General features: G+C 35.7%; 1 protein-coding gene across 16 annotated transcripts in view; it reads left to right on the plus strand.

The window, feature by feature from the left end:
- RIMS2 (regulating synaptic membrane exocytosis 2) overlaps positions 1-14,504 on the plus strand; it is a 738,692-nt gene that overhangs the window by 568,153 nt on the left and 156,035 nt on the right. For 9 of the 16 annotated variants that reach the window (XM_067537367.1, XM_067537357.1, XM_067537365.1 and 6 more), the window contains one exon: positions 539-648. In XM_067537367.1, coding sequence (XP_067393468.1) covers positions 539-648 — 110 coding nt within the window. Of the gene's footprint in view, positions 1-538; positions 649-975; positions 979-1,594; positions 1,628-8,427; positions 8,479-14,504 lie in introns of all 16 variants that reach the window. The other 7 variants (XM_067537370.1, XM_067537364.1, XM_067537356.1 and 4 more) reach the window with 2 other exon arrangements.

A 14,504-nucleotide genomic window follows, 5' to 3' on the forward strand; every position in this document is an offset into this window, starting at 1 on the left:
TGAGTAGGAAGTTGAATGAAATGTCACCTTATTTTAGGACTGTAGAATATACTTGGTTTTCTGATAGTAAAGCTAATTATATCAAGAATCAAATCCTGATGTCATTTTTCATTATTTTACTTCATTTTTACTTAGTCAAACTCTCATAACTTCATTGTCAGTCAGTGGAGTCTAAATGAATATAAATGGAATAAGGATCTTTGAATCTGGCCCATAGATGGTTTTGTATGTATGCGTGTATATAGTAAGAGCACACACGCATATACATGAATATATACACACAGAAAATATTCAGAGTTAGCTATACAAACATATTACATATTAATACTTAGCCTTATTTTGGCTTTTTTCTTCAGATAGAGTTTTCTCTGTTTAATTAGCAGCTAGTCCTTCTATGAAAAAAGACAGCAGTACCACTACAGTACCTCAAGGGTCCTAAGTTCACCAAAAATTTCAGAGTCATTTATTAGCTCTGTAAGTATCTAAGGATGAATGTGGCTTTTAACGGCCATGTATTGTTTTGATGTGTATTCTGTAGGTCACATCCTCGAACTGGGTCTGTACAAACAAGCCCATCAAGTACTCCAGTAGCAGGACGAAGAGGCAGGCAGTTACCGCAGCTCCCACCAAAGGGGACTTTGGAGAGAAGTAAGTGTTATTTTTAAAGTGACTTCAGAATTGCTTGTGGATTTCTAAAATGAAAGAAGGATTGGTTATTATTTACTATCTTTCTTTTGGAATTAGAACTGAAAGCTCTTCAGTTTTTTTCTGTGTAGAACCAGTATTTGCCAATACTTTTGTGTTTTGTACCATCCACCATTTCTTTCAAAATCTAACATCTACTGCTATTTGAATTAAACTAATCTATATCATCACAACAATTCAATAAACAGAAACCAAAGTGGACTATGTATTGACTCAGTCCTGTTCCCACTGAAGTCGATGGGCATTTTGCACTGACTTCAACAGGAGCAGAAGGTCCTATATCAATTGTTTAGCATTTTACTGATAAAATTCTTGTGTAATGAATGTGCTTCATAAAGCATCCAGTCCTGAAAGGTTCTGAGTGCCCACTGACTTCACTGGAAGTTGAGAACATAGCATCCTTTTCAGGAACAGGAGCAGTGTGTAATGGAATAGTAGTACAAAGCTCCTATATTCATAACAATAAAGGAAAAGTCTCACAGGTACAAAGTTTGGAATAGCTCATGCATAAGTAAAGTGATTCCTCTTTACACAGAAAAAGGTAATAATCTTTAACAAAAATAAATACCAGAAAGATGCTTGGTAATGCGTATTGTACTGATACTATCAATACTGTTATTTTGAATGCCTCATGAAAGCATTGTTCAGTGGACAAAACATCTTCAGAAATCTTCAAAATTATAGGAATAAAAGCACGTTTTTGGCATCAAATACATTTTCAGCTTTTCCGTTGATAGTACATAGATGTGCTTTGCAAAATCAATCTAAATGCCCATGCATTCTCTTTTTTTCCCTCTTATGAAGATCTATGTTATATATTTTGTAAAAGCTCTGTTGTTTTTAACCCCTATTCTTTGATTCCCTTTTGTTTTATTTTTATTCTCCCTAGACAATGGAGACAAGGAGATAGAACCTTATGAAGGTCTGTACATAAAGGAGGGTTTGTTTTCTGCTCAAAAGTCTTTTTGGGAGGCTGTATAAGCAAAAATAAACCCAACTGCAATTGATGTTGATTGATTGCATAGCCTTTTAGTAGGTCAGTGGAAGGATTTTTGTGATAATTATTCACTCATGTATTTTTTCCCATTTGTAGTTCATAAATTGTCCTGTATTCACTCCTGAAATGTAGAATTTTGCTTTAGATAACATTACCTAACCATGGCCCCAATTCAGCAAGGTAATTAAGTGTGTGCCTAACTTTAAGCACATGAGTTGTCATATTGCATTAAATGAGACTGCTCCATGTGCTTAAAGTTAGACACATGCTTTAGTCCTTTACTGAATCAGGCCCTATATGATTTCTTATAGAGTATAGGAAATATTGAGGCCCTGATCCTGCACAAACTTACATGAGTTGTCTTACTGAAGTCAGCTGGACTACTCATGTGCATGAAGTTAAACACATGCATTACTATTTGCTGTATCAAGACCTTAGGCACATATTTAAATTTAAGTACTTCAGTAGTTCCACTAATTCCAGTTGGGCTACTCAGCATGCTTACCGTTAAGCATGTATATACATCTCTATGGGATCGGGGCCTTAGTGTTCACTGCAAATGCACATGTAACATTATTTTGTTGTCTAAAGCAATTGCTGAATTTTTAGTCCCACCCACTGGACCAAGAAGTAAAAATTCCCTGACTTAAAACAAAAAGCAACAAGATTTTTGCTAAAAATTAATCTCCCCACATGGAAGTGACAAAATATTTTATATAATTAATGCCAGCTTCGATACTCCATTTAAATTGCTTCATGATAAACCAGAAGATATCAATTGCAGTCCTTGTTTATGTCACTGAGGGTCTATACGTATCTGTCTCAACAGATTTTTTATTTAGCGTTTATGGTGTTTATTTCAATTTTGGAATTGGAATTTCCAGATCATTACCCTAGTATGTACTTTTCTGCAGTGTCTTTTGTGTTGTGAAAATGCTTATATCACAGTTAAATGTAGTCTAGATATGCTAGAATATAATATACTAACATGATGTTGTGCCATTGCTCACTATGTTTGTATGTTCTATCGTTTTCCCCTGTTCTTTGTCTGTGTAATCTATTTAGATTGTAAACATTTGCAGCTGAGACTGGCTATTACTCTGAGTTTGTACAGGGCCTATTCAGTCAACTCCTAGGCACTATCCTAAAAATACATTTTATAAAATTATAATATTTGTTTATGAGAAAGCTAGAGTTGTTAGCTGTACTGATGTTTCATGAGAAATTACACTGATGGTTTCAAAGGATAAAGTGGTATTTTGTTACTACTGAATATCAATCTAAAAAGTAGATTTTTCTGAAAATTTGGGTTACAGAAAACTGTAAAGTACAAAGATACTGTAGTTCAATATACAATAAAAGTATGATCATACATTCAGGTCACAATGGCTAGAGTTACGGTACTTTAAATTTTATACATCTATTTTTTCTATAATTTGTGAAGAAAATGTATAAATGTCATTAAAGGGAATCTGTAGAATAAATATAAATATTTTACTTTTATATACCCTAGAGATTCTGATGTTGTTCAGACTGAAAACTAGTCTGATTTGACTGAAAACCAGTGGAACCGAGAACACTGACCACAATGGAAGAGATATTTAATTAATAAATAATTAACAAAACTGAGTAGAACACTGAGGCAAAGAGAAGAGCATTAAAGGCAACAGCAAATAAAACTGAAAGTTGACAGGCATTCTGCAGGTTATTATTTAGCATTTTATGTAACCTGATAGTACCCAAGACCACAGTCATGCTCAGATGCTCGTGCTAGGCATTGTACTAACACATGCTAAGAATTGGTCTTTAAGAGTAATGTATATGCAGATAGGAAGAGGGCAAACTTTCCCATGAATTAAATAAATTGACTACAAAATATAGGATTGAGTACTATATGTGGAATATGCTGTATTATTTAACTTTCTTGCTTTTTAAAAGCCAACATTTTAGCTCAGATGTTAATGTAACAAATGAGATAATTAAAAATCTATCAAAGGATAACAAACAAGAATTAGTTCATGTCATCTCTGTATTGTACATGAAGTAAAAAAATTAAAAAAAAAAAAAAAAAAAAAAGAGCGTGATCTGTCAACTCTTGCTGACATGAATGATCTGTACTCATTGCAAGGTCAGACCCTTGTTTACATATGTCTGAAGAAAAATAGTAAAAGTGCTGTGATTGTAGGTGGGAACAAAGGAGCTATTCACAGCTCCCCAATGTGGGTCCCCTTTTGTTGTAGCTGAGTACTCAGTTTTTAGTGTGGAACAGCCTGAAAGCTTGCTCTAAACAATGGTGACTAGGATGGCGGCTGGAAGCCAGTCCATTCTCAAGAGCATAGGACAATTTTAGCCACACCCTCTTTTTCACTGCCATACCCCCCAGAAACTGGAGGGAATCCACAGTTGCTAGATCTCCCACATTTATAACTTCTTTGTGTTGATGAACCGGTACAAAGGGGTTGTAGTGCAGTGAAGTATTTGGATCTGGAAAGTGTTTGTTTGTTTGTTTGTTTGTTAAGTATATAATATTTCAAGGGACATTTTGTAGGCTAGAAAACAGTTGTTTTTTTTAATGTTGGAACCTGCATATGGCATGGTCCTGCTTAGAGGCTTGGAAGATTCTTTCTTTCTTTCTTTCTTTCTTTCACATCTATTTGAATTTAACATTTGTAGGAATATTCTCAATCTTTTGTTCTGGGCTTTAGCTACACAACTCCTTTTAGTATTGAATGGAGTGACAGAGCTAGAACTGTGTGCACTGAACTGAAAATACACCTCCTAAAATTTTATAGCGGTATTAGAGATATAGAAAGCATATTAACAGTGAACATTTACAACTATTGCTAGTCTAACAAGAGGAAAATAAGAGGTTTCACTTTATACATTGCTGAAATGCAAGTCTTGATTCTACTTGGTTTTGGAACATGACTAAATTCAGTAACTGTCTGCAGTCTATATTTTAAATATAAACCCATGAAACTACTCTTAAAAACTATTTCAAATATCAGTCTTCTTGACTGCCCATATTTTAACCCTACTTACTACATTTAATTATAGCAATAAGATCTTTCACTTCACAAGGTTCTGAACCGCTTTGAAGTATTAAGTGCTTCACTTATACCTCATTTTTCTTCAAAGAAGTCACAAATTATTGATAAGCTTCTGTGTTTTAGTATTTAAGTAATTACTTATTAAGATCTATATTACACTGAAATTATAATAGAACTGGTAGCAACATCTGTTCTTAAAGCTGCATAATACTTTCTATTGTAAAATCCCATTTTCAGTTGCTAATAATTTGGCCAAACTTTAACTGTTGGGGCTGAAATTTTCCATGTTTCCTCTCAGGCTGATTAGCAAAAAAGATCCATCCAGCTGTTTTTGTAAGAGCTCTAAAACCTGCATACTTTGGAGCAGGGACTTGAAATTTAACAGGGGGATAGTGTTAGGGTCAAATCCTTTTTCTGTCCTCATGAAAACCCACTCAGATTTGTCCATGTTCTGAGTCTCTGAGCATTGTCCCTTACATTTGTTCAGTATAGCTTGTAGACTGGTACTTCTAGAATGTCTGAACATTCCATGTGCCTTAAACCTTTTCAAGCCCAACATGAGCTCATTACATGGCAGCTGCTCTGAGTATGTGCTCATCCTCCACTGAATCTGCTATGTATTAAGCATAGTACAAGAACACCAGATGGGGGATGTAAGAGCTTTAGGCAACCCTCTCTGTCCTAGGGAACTGTGCAATAGATTGGGAGATAAGAGGTGACCTCAGCCTCAGTTTCTAGACTCAGCCCTTCCATTGATGTGTTATTTCTGTTCATTTTACAGACTTTATAACTTAGCAAAGCCTTATATTCCTACTTTAGCATATCACACCCCTTTATTTTACAGACAGGATAACTAAGATGTTGCCCGAGGTCATTTCTGGTAGAACTGGGAGTTCACACCACCTTTAAGAATGAATATATCAAATCCATGTGCTTATTTGTGCTGTCTGTAACCATCAGATCACATGACCATCCAGAGTAGAGGTCTGCTTGGGCCTAATTTTTAGGCTAGGACCCAACTTGGACCCAAGCCCACCCAACTTAAGAGGGTCAGTTTTTTTTTTAAACCGGATCCTGAGCCTTCCCACCAAGCCTGGTTCAGCTCCAATGCTGCCACCTCCTGCCCATGGGGTCAGCTCTCTTCCTCCTGCCTGTGAGGTGAGTGAGACAGTGGCTGTTTGCCCTGCTTCTTCTGTCTGCCGCCTCCTGCTGCACTGTGCATGCTGCAGAGTTAGAGATACTCAGACTGACCAGCACACTGTCTCCAGAGCACACACAATGTAGCAAGGTGGTGGTGGCCTTCAGGAACGGGGTACACAGATGCTTTGGTGCCAACCTGAGAGGCAGAAGGAAGAAAGCCAACCCAAGCCTGACACAGTCTGTTGGTTTTGCGACTCGACCCAAACACTTATAGTTAGGTCCTGCTGGGTTTGGGTCAGGTTGCAGGCTCTACTCCAGGCTAGGAATTAAACCCAACATTCCTCACCTTGCAAAAAGTTGCATAAACTACTGGCAAAGGGTGTGTTGCATTCCCGTGTAGTGTTGGTTACTACTTTAATTCAGTCAATAGAGGTCGGTGCTGTAAATCTAAAGGTGCAGGATTCCGTACTGATGACCAATGATAATCACTATGATTCCATATGATGTAATTTCTGTTTTCTCAGTTTGCTCTTAAAAAAAATAAAGGTGGGGGAAAAGGGTAAAATTACCTATAAAGTTGAAGAATAAATTTAAAAGAACTTTAAGGATACAAAGTCAAGTACTCAGAAGTTAGGATATAGACATGTTAAAGTTGGCCGTGCAACCTTAATTTGCCTTCCTTGCATATATGATCTATGATACAGCCTTTAATTACATTACCACCACCCTGTGTCTCCCTGGACAAGTCACTTAGGGCTTTCTACATATGTAGTTATTTCTGATTAGCCATTCTTAACTAACTCCATGTGTGAACCTTCTTACTCTAAGAAAGGAGTAGCCACACATAGAGTTAATCTAGGATAATGTGCACATTATTGTGGCCCAGTTTACAGAGCTTCACACCCCCTTATTCCCTTGCACTGGCTACCTTGATTATTGGTAGAAGCTCGGAGAGGAAAATAGCTGTTATAATATTATTCCAGTCTGCTCCTGTGGTAGCGCAACAATGCATTGGCTCTTACTTGGGGCTTGTGATAGCCAAAGTTGAATCCTGTATTAATATCTCTGGTTACCAATTACATTCTAGTTCAGTTCTACAACTTTTAGTGGACCCAATCTTGTATTTCCATTAACACAGTCATAGCAGACTTAATCCTGCTCCCGTTGAAATTAGTTTTTTCTGCTGACTACAATATGCTATTAATAATCTGAAATACCATAACTTTATTGTAGAATTCTAGAGAAATATCTAAGCACCCATCTATTTCCATTACATTAATACTAGTTATTATTAATATTAATGCCTTGTTGTCAGTTCTTGTAAATTGTGAGTGCAAACTAGAAAATCCCAATATCTGGGGATTCAGTATGCTGGTTAGTTGCACAGTATATTTACAAGTAAAATTGCAATAAACCTGTGTAGCAGTGGAATCATTAACAAAGAATTAGAAACAGAACATCAAAACTCAGTGAGGAAGCAAAATATAAAAGCAAGAAAATATTTGTTTTAAAATTCTGTGGGGAACTGTCAATAAATAACAATGAGAAAAAGCAATGTTAAAAATAAGTAAATAAACAAATAATAAAAACTGCATGCAAAAATTTGGGTTTATGGAAAGATAAGTGTCCAACTCAATATGCTTTTTCTGTCTCTAGTGTAGTTACTATGGTCACAGATATGTCACATAGGGAGAGTTCTGGTTCTTTTTTATATGTACTCATTGGTACATTAAATAGATCAAATAAGATTTATATTTTATGTTGTTTATCTTATAATAATGTACAGCCTGGTGTTGCCTTTACTGATTCTTTTGCACTTTTTCAGGTGTCAATAAAATATACATGTACTTATAGTAGCACTTTCATTTTAATTGTAGTTCCTAAAGAAAAGTTTATTGAACTAATGTTTCTTGTTGAATTCTAGGCATTCCAGAATTTAGCTAGCTTGCTCTTTAGTTGCAAATTGATCATCTTCTTCTTCCTTTTTTTTTTTTTAATTTTTTTTTTTTTTGAAAGTGACAGGGGTGGGTATTTTCACATTGCTCTTTGGGGACATATGCAGGTAACTCTCAAACTCTTACTAATGATTTGCCCACATTTTAATATCAGCTGTTCACTGATTGGAGGATTGTTGCAAGAAAAACCAAAACCAAACCAGAGTGGATGCTTTAACTTTAGATCTTTCTCTGCTTCAGTAATTATTGTTTGCTTTCCTATGCATCATTAATTAATTGAAAACCACCAGGTCAGGAATATTAAGGGCCACATCCTACCTTCATTCCTTGTACAAATCTCTCATTGAACTGAGAGTTATGCATAAAAAAATCAAAATAGGATTTGATGCTAGTAGAATTAGATGCATCCACGTATACAAAATTTATTTAACCCTTGATTCACTCAAAACATTAATTGGTGCCAAACACTGAGGAATTGTATATTATTTGTCTGACATTTATTGTTTATTTGATCAGCTTGTAACAACATATACATGTTTTTGTCTCACTTTTTTTTTTCATTTTGCTTATATGAATGCAGGAGATGAAGAAAACAAGCATATTGGAGAGCAGGGGTCAGAGGTTGAGGCAGGTCTGTCTGACCACATCTGCATATTCCCTTTAGATATATTTCCCTATGAGTACATATGCAAACTTCCCTAGCTAGCTTGGAAATGTATTAAGATGCAAAAGCCAGACAATAATCATTTCATTTCATTTAAGACCAAAAAAAAAAATTCACTGCATTGTGAATTATTTACTGATTTAAAAATGCTTAAAGAGACACTGTAAAGCATTTCTCAACAAAATATTAAACCTACAAAATTGTTATAGTCTTGTCATCTGGCTTCTAGATATCCATTTTCCTAAAAATCCTCTACTCTGTTGCCAAGATCAAATCTCACCAATTATTAAATGTATAGTCTTGCAATATTTTTGTGTGTTGCTGCAGAGATAGGATCAGCAGAATCAGCCCAGGTTAATTAACAAACCCTGTCCCCAAAACCTGGCTAACATTAATGCTTTTGACAAACAAGGAAGTAAAGACTTTGTCATATCACACTGTTGCCCATAAAAATATAGGTGTGGCTAGGGCACAGATAAGTGATTGCTTAGTACAAAATTAGTAGAGACGTTTGTTATTTTAAAGCTCCTAAGAATGTATTTCAAGCAATGGCCCTGATCCTGTTTGCAAGAAACTTTCAGTTGATACAAGTGGGAGATCAGTGTGAGGAGGGCTGTGGGAAATCAGGCCCAATGGAGACTAAAAAACCCCAAAATCTCTTTTATAATTGACATTGTCCCTTGTAAATCAAATAGAGATGCAGATACTAAAGACATAAATAACAGAAAACATACTTCCTACAGTTATAGTAACACACAGAGCTCAAAGGATTTATTCAGCCAACTACAGTTTTGCAACCTGGCTCTCAAAATTCTTCCTTAAAGGAAGAACGTTAAAAAGATATAAATGTATAGTTGCACATATTACAAGTTAAGTAGATCAAAGGCAATATATCTGTTACAATTTTCAGGTTAAAACTCATCTCACAAATAATTTGCTCTGTGGATATAATATTTGATCTATAGCATTTATTTTCATAGTGAAATTATTAGAGCAATGTAGTTGTGCCTTTGTGATCATAGGCACCTGCTGTTTTTTTATTAAGTTGCACATTTTACATTATTGTTTTTATTGTGTCTCTCTGTGTGTATTGTGCATCATTTGCAGTTTTGTGATAGATTAAACATAGTGCATGGATTTGTGTCTGCATAGCTTGTATTTTCCTCTTGTGTGCTATGCTTAAATTGTTCATATTATCATTAGTCTTAATTATTAATCATCATTGTCTGTTTTAATGTCATAAAGATTATGAGGAAAAACAACAATATCCACCGATTAATGGGAGAAAAGGCAAGTTTATGACATCGTGGACTTTTGGGTATCTGGAGATTTACCACTTGTATTTTGTGTTGCATGAGTCTGTATTTACTCAGTTATATTAGCTTAAACTAAGTAGCTTAATTCATGTTTAGCTTTTATGTGCTGTCCTACTTTCTTGAACCTGTTTTACAATTATTTTATCTGTGTGATTTTAAAATCTTTCTTGGAACTAGTAGTTCCAACATTTTTTACCCTTATTTATTACATGACACTGAAGACAGAATTCACACCATCTTTATGTGTAGTTAAGTTAACTATTAACTGCTGGGGATCAAGTTTTCCAATCTTGATGCTTTCCATTTGTCCAGATGTAGAAGCTCCCAATCTGCTAAATCCGAAGGGACTGAGTAAGCTTTATAATAATTTACAGAGTAGACTTCATTGTCATCCAGTTTTTTCCAGTCATTTACCTAATCAGGTGATATATTTTGCAAGTTTGGCACATTTTTACTAATCAGAGTACAATAGAATCCTCTTAATTGGTACATCCTGGTGGAAATAGGCTCATGCCATTAGGCAGTCTTCCCAATTATCTGGGCCTCATAGGAATACATTTTTCTTGTAAATAGTCACTTCCGTTTCTGAAAATAAGCATAGTATAAAGCATTCAGACATTCAAACATATAGTTTGATTTATTAGCCATAATTAGAACAAGAAAGCAGCATAAAGCAACCACAGGTCTCCACAGCGAGATTTTTATATTAGAAAATACCACTTCATGTTTGTAAATTACTGTGAGAGCTTTGAAGACCGCATGTGTGCCATTCATCCAGTGTTTAAAGAAACTGAAAAATGCATTACACTGAACCTATTCCTTCCATTAAGGATTTCTTTTTTCAGAGGGCTGATTTAAGGACTAGATAGTGCCCTGCCTTTATGCAGCAGCACAGAAGCAAGAGTAAGCATTCCCCCTACCCTCTCTCTCAGCCTGTAGCCCATGAAAGAGCTACCCACAATTGCAAGCACACCACTTTTGGAGAGCCCACAGGCTCCTTCCAAGAACAAGTTGTCAGGGAGGGCTAGAGTATGTATTAGGGAGAGCAATGGCTCCACCTCCCCCTATGCTGGCTGATCGTATGCATGTGGTGTGGAGGATACTGCAGTCTTTTTAGAGGTGTGTAATCAATTATTTCTCTCTCCCCACATCCAGTTCAACCAGGTTTTCATATTGCACAGAATGGGGCAGTGTACCTTATGCCATCCATTACTGTAACCTCCATACTAAAGCATAATCTAGTCCTGAATGAATTCTACTGTGTAAACTTTACTGATCAGAGTGTGTGCTTCAGTGGTAAATAGGTAGTTCACTGATTATATTGCATTGTATAGATAGTATACATTGTATAGATTACACAGATAGTTCATGGATTATATTGCATTGTAGGGCCAAAACCTTATTGAAATCCTGTGATTTTTGCCATTGGCTTCAGTGGGACCAGAAATTGGTTCTCATTGATTAAGTTATAGTATATGCAGTTCACTTTCAAGCACAATTTGTCTTCATTAATTGAACTACAAACCTGTCCGTTGCATACTTATATATATCAAATGACTTACTCTGTACAATGAACTTTATATTACTAAACTATATTCAGAATAGTTCACTTTTTATGTATTTAGTCATCAGTCTAATGGGCCCAGTTTACATATTGTTTCTCGCAAAAGCTTCTGTTGAATCTCAGAGCTCCTTGCATCCAAAGCAACAGAGTTTGTGCCTGATTCTTGGGCTCAAACAGTCTATTTCCAAATACATTAGATCCCCCTTAACTCTGCGACATTCCTGTGTAATTATTTCCTTTTCATTTCTCTTATGTGACACTATTGGATGATAGTTTAGGATTCTGAGATAAGGCTACTGGTATTGTTCTCCTTCTTTTGTATGTGCTAATTAGGGCCCATAAATGATGACATACTTAGAGCTGTGGAACCTAAAAACCTTTTGGTTATCACTTTCCTAGTTCTTTATAAAGTTTTACTTATTTTGGATTTGATTGTCTGTGTCAATTTCCACTGTGGTACTTGAACCTTGGGATGGAGTAATATGGTATCAACTGGGATGTATGGCGAGATCTAATATAAACTAAGAGGAATTCACAGGATAGATTTTGCAAAAGATTCTGTATTGCATCTGGAAGAGTATCACAAAGTAAACCTCAAAAAAATCCCATGATACCTTATATAGCCATTAAAAAGTTAAAGATATCAGAATGCAGATACCCACTAGAATGGGGCTCACGGTAGTGGTCTGAAATTTAGCCTGGTCCCTATGAAATATCTAATACAAATGGAAATCTTTTTACGCATGTATATGTTTCTCAGAGACAAGAAACTGAGCAAATTTCAGCTCACAGAGTTGCCTCCTAATCAAATTATAGGGAGATAGGGTTTGCTCCATCCCAGTATAGTCATAGAATTTGGCCACTCAAACCAGCAAATGTCCCAAGATCCATGAGGAGTGTTAGGATATGTGTAGAGACCAGAGGTGAGATTCACAAGGGAGACTTGGGTGTCTAACTCCCACTTTAGATTCCTCAATCCAACATTTAAGTGTCACTGTTATTCACAAAACCACAACTCAGCTCCTGCCTAACTCTGTAGTTGACTAAAGTCCCATGGCACCTAAGTCTCCACTGTTAAAGCCCTGTAGGCACCTAAATTTCAATAGCAAAATAATGCACATTGAAAAACATAATCCCAATTATACATATAAAACGATGGGATCTAGATTAGTTGTTACCACTCAAGAAAGAGATCTTGGAGTCATTGTGGATAGTTCTCTGAAAACATCCACTACGTGTCTGATAATTCTGTTCTTTATTATAGTTTCAATCAATTTGGGTGGTTCTGAAGTTATGCTTATTGGCTTATAATTGCCGGGATCGCCTCTAGAACCTTTTTTAAAAATTGGTGTCACATTAGCTATCCTCCAGTCATCTAGGACAGAAGTGCTAGGTTGCATACAGCAGTTAGTAGTTCTGCAATTTCATATTTGAGTTCCTTCAGAACTCTTGGGTTAATACCATCTGGTCCTGGTGACTTCTGACAGTTTAATTATCAATTTGTTCCAAAACCTCTTCTAATGACACCTCAATCTTAGACAGTTCCTCAGATTTGTCACCTAAAAAGCATGGGTGTGGGAATCTCCCTCACATCTAGGTTTTTCCAAGCTGTGTCACTTGGCAGTGGCACCTATAAAAGTGGTACATTCAAAAGTGATGGCACCTTATCACTAGTCAAACATACTTAGTCTGGCATGGTCTCTCTCAAAAGTATGATTTAGAAAGAAATGGCTTAGGGGTTGTTTTTACTACCGACAGATTGGATGAAATTTGAATAATAAAAATATCCAATGTGTCAGTTAGTAGATCTGTAGATACCATGATATTCAGAAGTACACAAGGCTTTCTGGATAAACAAATCTATACTTTTATCAACTTTGTATAAGCAGCTTTGATGTTTTCTGTTTTTTCAAACCAGTTGCTGGTTTTCATGAGCATTTAAGATGTAAAGATTAATTTTAATTGTCTTTCTGCTTAAGAAATTCTTCAAGTAATTTGATAAACTTGACTACTTTATTAAGAATACACCTTTTATAGTAAAGCAGGAGCAACTTGCTGTATGAAAGTATTATTCATCTAGGAAAGTATGCACTATAGATGACAAAACTTGCTGTCTTGCTTAATGTAGTTTTAATGAGATCTTGTAATCATTACCACATACTTTATGATAGAAAGTCTTAATAATCTTGTAAACATAAGAAATAACATGTATTTTAAATAGTTTGAACAAAATCTATAGTTTTCTGGTTGTAGATTAACCTATGCAAAAAATTCCTGAAGATACAGATTTATCATGAACACTAAAGATGCAGAATTGTGTTGTGTAGCAGGAACTGTTCCTCAAATGTGCCAAGAAATATATGTAGATGAATCTATTTTATATTTTCAGAATCTGTAAGAGAAAGTTTTGTATACAAATTCCACTTATATATTACATTGCTGAATACAGAGGTAATGTATAGTGTGGATCTTTGAAGTATAATTTTAAACAAATATTGCACCAACTAGAAACTTATCCTCTGCATTTTGCAGTGTGGGTCTTTGTTGCATATTCTGAACATTCAGTGACATTTGTGAGTGCTGAATGCAAAATGAATGTAGCAACAGAGATCTGAACTAGTGCAGAGCAGAGGGGAGAATTTTGTTTCACATTTGTGTTGGTGATAATCCTCTAAATTTCTTTATTACAATGTCTGCTAAATTCTTTGACTACTATTAACTGTCAGATGATTTGTTAAAGTCTATTCTGATGGAGAACATTGGCCAAGTCCTACTGTTCAGATTCAGGCAAGACCCTCTGTGAATTTACTAGGAGTTAGGACTGCACTGCTGGATTCTGAAGATGTTTTTTGGTTTTTTCCCTCCTCCTTCCTATGTCCCGTCCCCCCTCTCCCTCCCACAATACAAAACCAAAACCCATTAAACAGTCATGTTGAGTTGGGGCCCTATACTGCAGCACTCACCTACTGAAGTGACTCATGTTACTTTAATAGGACTTCTTATTTGAGTAAGGTCTACAGGAGCAAGTCATTAGACCTGTTACAACATACTTGCTTCTATTGTGTTATGTGCATGTAACCAGAAGAGGGAGCAAAACTTCCATCTTTTAAAAA

The sequence above is a fragment of the Emydura macquarii genome, unplaced genomic scaffold, assembly GCF_026122565.2.
Source record: "Emydura macquarii macquarii isolate MOO-44397 ecotype Brisbane River unplaced genomic scaffold, CSIRO-AGI_Emac_v2 contig_383, whole genome shotgun sequence".
Classification (NCBI taxonomy): Eukaryota; Metazoa; Chordata; order Testudines; family Chelidae; genus Emydura; species Emydura macquarii.